General features: G+C 33.4%; 1 protein-coding gene across 2 annotated transcripts; it reads left to right on the plus strand.

Annotated features, from left to right (window-relative positions):
- The first annotated feature begins 640 nt into the window (after positions 1-640).
- Positions 641-5,972, plus strand: LOC130982711 (V-type proton ATPase subunit H-like). 2 transcript variants are annotated; one of them, XM_057906783.1, is made up of 11 exons: positions 641-685; positions 758-821; positions 919-1,044; positions 1,264-1,395; positions 2,047-2,114; positions 2,218-2,332; positions 2,778-2,939; positions 3,233-3,358; positions 3,549-3,674; positions 4,232-4,411; positions 5,450-5,972. In XM_057906783.1, the coding sequence occupies exons 2-11, from the start codon at positions 792-794 to the stop codon at positions 5,696-5,698; spliced, it is 1,314 nt and encodes a 437-aa protein (XP_057762766.1). In that variant the 5' UTR covers positions 641-685; positions 758-791; the 3' UTR covers positions 5,699-5,972. The 2 variants fall into 2 exon arrangements, with proteins under 2 accessions (XP_057762766.1, XP_057762765.1); XM_057906782.1 differs by having other exon boundaries at positions 667-821.
- The last annotated feature ends 287 nt before the right edge of the window (positions 5,973-6,259 follow it).

The following is a 6,259-nucleotide window of genomic DNA, read 5'->3' on the forward strand; positions in this document are numbered from 1 at the left end:
TTAGTTAATATAATTAATTTATCATAATAAATTATATTTAATAAATTAAAAAAATTATAAATAAATTTAATATTTGAATTTAATTTTAATTTAATTTTTAATATTTTTAATATTTTATTTTAATCCCAAAAAAATATAAATGGATTTAATATTATTCTACTCTTAAATTTGATATAAATAATTAATTGAATAAGTGAACATTGACAATATTTTTAATTAATTTGTATCTTTTTATTTTTACGTGTTAAAAAAATATAACAAAAACTTTTTTGTAATACTTTTTTTTTTCATTTTCTTCTCGTATAATACCTCAAACCCTAACAATTAATTATCAACGTTTTAAAATATAAAAAAATATTTATATTGATGATTGTTGGATGATCAATTTCATTAAAATTGAACATTATTACTTCAATATATTAATTATTCATGTCAAATTTAATAGTAAAATAATATTAAATTATTTAAAATTTTTTAAAACTAAAATAGGATAATATTAATAACTAAATTAAAATTTAACTAAGATGTGAATAACTAAAACAGTATTTTTACGTAACAAATTTATGTAAATCTTTTAGTAAAAAAAAAAAAAAAAAGAAAACTCGAGGAAAAAAAAACCGAATGCAATAAAACTGAAGGCAAGTGAGTAAGTAATGAGTAATGACAGTTAAAGCTTTACGAGAGGGTGAGTGATCCTCCTCTCTCCGGTTCCTCCGTTGTCACGATTTTCTCACTTCACTCTTCCTCTGTTTCTCAGCTAGGGTTCGTGTTCCAGTTCCAGTTCCAGCAAGATGGAGCACGCGGAATTATCCACTGAACAGGTTAGCCATTCTTCCTTTTAGATTAGATTCGTTTCTACTGATTCTGGATTGAGCTATTTCTTTTGCTGATTCCGATCAAATCACTGCGTTCTGGAAGGTTCTGAGGAGGGACATCCCATGGGAGACCTACGTGTCCACTAAGCTCATCTCTGGTACAACCCTTCAGCTCCTACGCCGTTACGACCATCGTTCTGAAACCCACCGTGCCCAATTGCTACATGAGGTTACCCATTTCCTTCCTTCTCTCTTCAATTACAATATGTAAAATTCTCTAGTCCGTGACGAATCTTTCAGTAAATTCAAAAATACTAAGGCTTTGTGCTAAATTTATGTTCTTCATAAATTCCTTGCTGAAATACAAGTGGAGTAGATAGTATTTGACTCTTTGTGACTGTGGAGTTTAATGTATAATTGTGTTGAGATTTTGTTTCTGTTGTGGCAGGATGGTCCGGCTTATGTTCGCATGTTTGTTCATGTATTGCGTGATATTTTCAAAGAAGAGACCAATCCTAAAAGAGCAAGACTGTTTCATGACAAGACCCTTGCAGATGAAGACACTTATGAACCTTTCTTAAGTTGAGTATTTACTTGAATATTTCCTTGCTCTGCATCTTAATCATTAACCTCTATGTCACGATTATGGAAGCCCGGTTCTCTTGCTCTGCACTCATTTAAGTATTCAACTGTTATATTTCTTGACTCTTTGTGAAGTTGTTGAAGTATTTCAGCATTTGGCAATTGGCTTCTATCAGAGTGTATTGTATTGTATACATAAAACATCACCATTACTTTAAGCTTTTTCCCTTCTTTTTTTCTTTTGAGAAATTTCTTTTACAAGGGTTCCACATCTTCCACCAGCCATTAATGATCATACTCTGATTTTCATGATATTTATTCTTATGTATATCAACTTTTTAAGAGCCATTAATATCAGCTGAAAACTGCTGCAAAGCAGATATAGATATTTGTCTATATAGGATATGTGCATTAGTGCATGTAAGAAGACTGCTTCACAATTGGCAACTTAATAGTTTATACTAGCTGTTCTCCTTTTCACACAAAAGATAGTCAGCCTTTTTCTGTAACCATGGTTATTCTTGCATGTGTGTTTTCTATTTAAGTATTTATTTATAAAAATCAAGGATAAAGTTATATATATATGCATGGATATACCTGTCATGAAGCTAATGCCACGTGATAGTTATCTATCTTTTGCCTGTATTTCAGGTTGCTTTGGAGAGGAAATTGGTTCATACAAGAGAAAAGTTGTAAAATCCTTGCTTTAATAGTTAGGTAACACAAACTGACACAGTCATTCCCTCGTGTTAATTAAAAAATAAGGCCCACAAGTATATTATTTTCAGATTTTCAATTTCTTACTATCATATAATTACAGTGCCAGGCCCAAAAATCAGAATGGCGGTGTTGTAAATTCAGAATCAAACTCAAAGAAAGCATTTACCACGATTGAAGATGTTCTAGGAGGATTGGTAAAATGGCTTTGCGAACAGGTATGTGATATCTGGATCGATCATGACTTAATAATCATGGTGTAATAGATAATGGATAATTGGTCCATTTTAGATGTGATAGGTTATAATTTTGGACTGCAGAACTGCACTAAGTCTCCAACCAGATGGTATAACATGGGATCAAGATCCTCTAAAGTGAGGAAGTTGGTAAAGTGGGGAGTTAATCACTCTTAAATTAAGATAGTGGGGAACAAATTTCATGAAAGTTACAAAATTAATGGTGATTAACCCTTCACTTTACCACTTTACCAACTTCCTCACTAGAGGATCCAAAATTCCAAATTCATAACATGTACACTCAGATCACTAGGCAGTTGGGAAAGCTTGAATGACTTAAAAAGCACTTATATTAAAATTCATAAGATAGTCAATGGACTCATTCTACATATTCATTTTCACCTGATCATATAATTATCATTTGTAGTTGAAGAAGCCTTCTCATCCTGCACGGGGTGTTCCAACTGCCATCAATTGCCTGGCAACTCTACTTAAGGAACATGTGGTTAGGTCTTCCTTTGTTCAAGCAGATGGAATCAAGTTGCTTGTACCTTTGATTTCTCCTGCATCCACCCAACAGTCTATTCAGGTAAAGTTGAAATATATCTTTGAGAGCTGATCCACGTGATTTCTGCCAATAGTTAGCTAGGCAGGTGTGATTCATCCTTTTATAACTGAAATGCTTGCTGGAAATCCTGTAGCTTGCATTGCAGTGGCTAAATATGCTTGTTGTGTAGGATGATGTGGTGATTCCAAGATTTTTTTTTTCTTTTTTGGACTTGGGATCTCAATGAAATATTCAAGCCACAATTAGGCTAGTGTTAGAACTTAGAATTGATGGCACTCATTTAGGGAATTAATTGAGAATTCTCTCTGTAACAGCTTCTTTATGAAACATGTCTCTGTGTATGGCTCTTATCCTACTATGAACCGGCAATTGAATACTTGACTACCTCAAGAACCCTTCCTTCTCTTGTTGATGTTGTTAAGAGTTCTACAAAAGAGAAGGTATTGCTGATTCCTTTAGGTTATACAATTCATCTCTTCTTCTTTTTCCCTTGCAAAAAAGTTATACCTTCTAGTGTTAGCTGAATTAATTTGAGCTTTTTGTTATATTTTAGGCTAGCAATTACATATGCTTATAACTTTTCCTAGGTGATCTGATATTTTTATTTCTTGTTTTGCTGATTTTTGTCAGGTTGTTAGAGTTGTTGTCCTTACCTTTAAGAACTTGCTATCAAAAGGGACATTGGCTGCTCAAATGATTGACCTTCAGCTACCACAAGTTGTTCAGAGTTTGAAAGCACAAGCATGGAGTGATGAGGTGAGAGCATGAAAATTTGAAGGACTTACATTGATTTTTCCTAATGTAAATTTATTTTTATGCAAATTGAATTAACTATTAGTATGAGTTATGTGGACATCAGTCACCGGAAGTCATTTTTATTTACATTTTTCCATTAGAGCATTTTTGCGTAATTATTCTAGAATTATTTATTAGTATTGGAAAAATTAATTTTCAAAGTACACAACAACAACAAAGCCTTATCCCACTAGTTCTCTATACAATATTAAGTAAAATTGCTTTTATGTGTGATGTTATTGCAAAAATGCATTCTGTTTGTGTACATGGCTGTTATTTCAATGAGGATGAGTTGGTAAATTAGATCCTGGTTGTTTTAACCAAACATCAGTTTATTCCGAAAATGTATTTTGAGAGTCAAAAATGCGTTTTTGGAAATGTGAGATATAGTTGGCATTAATCAATTCTCTCTCTCTCTCTCTCTCTCTCTCTCTCTCTCTCTCTCTCTCTCTCTCTCTCTCTCTCCAAAAAACAAATATCTTTATTTTGAAGCACGTACATTTCTTGCTACTTCATAGGACTTGTTGGAGGGATTGAATTACCTGGAGGATGGGCTTAAGGATAGCATTAAGAAATTAAGTTCTTTTGATGTGTATAAGCAAGAAGTTCTCCTTGGCAATCTGGATTGGTCTCCCATGCACAAAGATCCCATATTTTGGCGAGATAATATTGCCCATTTTGAAGAGAATGACTTCCAGGTATCTCTGCATTTCCTCTTCCTTTCATGCATCATTTCTTATTGCTAATGCTGGATTGAGGGAAATTAATTTCTCTCATTTATGGATTTAATATTTTATTGCTTTATTGTTTCATAATATTATATTACGTTGCCTACAATGATTTAGTATTCACCTTGGTGGAAATCATTAGTACTGATCACTGAATACTACTTGGCTGGTTAGCATACGAATGTGTTCTTTTAGTTTGCTATTATTAGGATACACAACATGTAAACTACTTGATGATTTACTCAATGATATACTTTGAATTGTATGAAGGTTAGCTTCCATGTCTAAGCATTGTAGAGTAATTGATTAAGCCACGTGCTATTAGATGGAAGGTTTTCATAATTGTGTTTGGATTGTTGTTGTATGATCCATATTGACCTGGTTAGCCTGGAAAAACCAATGAACTAGTCTCTTGGCCAGTTCAGCTGTAGTTTTAGACCAAATTCACACTCATCCAGTCAAACCCAGCCACAACCTGTATGACCTGGTCAACTAAGACTTGGTGTAGTCCTGACACGTGTTATGGAATTTAATAGTAAATGGGACACACAATTGCCGTAATCTGTTTAATTTTAAGTTTAGTGCCAAGTATATAATTAATTCAAGTATAGACGTGGTCCAACTGAAAAAGAATGTTGCAACATGCTTTGGATTTTGGAAGGACATCTTCAGACATTGAAAATGACATGCATGCTTTTTGTTGACTTGATCCGTACTCCCATCACATGCTAACAAATCATTTTGTTCAAAACTATACATATAATGACAATGGATTTATGATCTTTTTACTCCTAACTTAATTACTTTCATGGATCCTATGAGACGTGATCATTTTATTACAAACATGGATGTCTCTTTTACCACAAGAGTGACATGGACAAAGCATTTTATAGCAATTACCTTTCAGCAATGCTTTAAAAGTTAAGAATTATGACATAATCTCATTGCATATTAATATTTTCAAAAAAGTGGAAAACACAGTGATTCATTCATCTTTGTAAATTGCAGATTATAAGGGTTCTAATAACAATTTTGGACACTGGTAGCAATCCAAGGACTTTGGCTGTTGCTTGCTTTGACCTTTCGCAGTTCATCCAGCACCATCCTTCTGGGCGTCTCATTGTGGCGGACCTCAAGGCGAAGGAACGAGTAATGAAACTAATGAATCATGAGAATGCTGAAGTTACTAAGAATGCGCTGCTCTGCATCCAAAGACTTTTCTTAGGTGCAAAGTATGCCAGCTTCTTGCAGGCTTAGCTCTATTTCATTGGAGTGGAATAGTGTATGCATTACATTCCACAACTTTTGCTATTTCGTGATTCGGAGGGTTCTATCCTGTACAAGGTTCATTCTTTGCAGCTTCATTTTATTTATTATATTCTGTTGCCGCTAAGGTTCGAGCTTAAGAGCAGTTAAAAGTTGTCATGAGAAATACATAATTACGTATCCTTGATATTCGGCTATTCAATAAAGAGTTTGTAAATTTATACTCCATGTTGTGGATATAGTGACATATTGAATTCGATGGAAATTGACACCCCGTTGTTATTTTGAGATTTAATTTGGAAAATGTAAGGAAGTTAATCCCTCGCTAAGAGTTTGTTGTGTTTTTTTAACCAAAATTGAATTGGTCTAGTGGTTAGTTTACTAGTCTGGTTTGAATTTTGCCTTGTGGATGTTTGGATCCGCCATGGATTAATCTTTAATTTGTCTAATTGGGAAAGACTATAGGAAATTAAAGATTTTTCTTTTTGAATGAGGAAATAAGATTGAGTTGTCATATGATGCTTCTTGTGGGAGAGAATGACTTAGGAGTTT

The sequence above is a fragment of the Arachis stenosperma genome, chromosome 5 (assembly GCF_014773155.1).
Source record: "Arachis stenosperma cultivar V10309 chromosome 5, arast.V10309.gnm1.PFL2, whole genome shotgun sequence".
NCBI lineage: Eukaryota > Viridiplantae > Streptophyta > Magnoliopsida > Fabales > Fabaceae > Arachis > Arachis stenosperma.

Coding starts and splice junctions, on each gene's coding strand:
- LOC130982711 (XM_057906783.1), top strand. CDS start 792: ATGGAGCACGCGGAATTATCCACTGAACAG. Junction 2,333..2,777: donor TAAAATGGCTTTGCGAACAG/GTATGTGATATC, acceptor TATCATTTGTAG/TTGAAGAAGCCTTCTCATCC. Junction 4,412..5,449: donor TTGAAGAGAATGACTTCCAG/GTATCTCTGCAT, acceptor TGTAAATTGCAG/ATTATAAGGGTTCTAATAAC.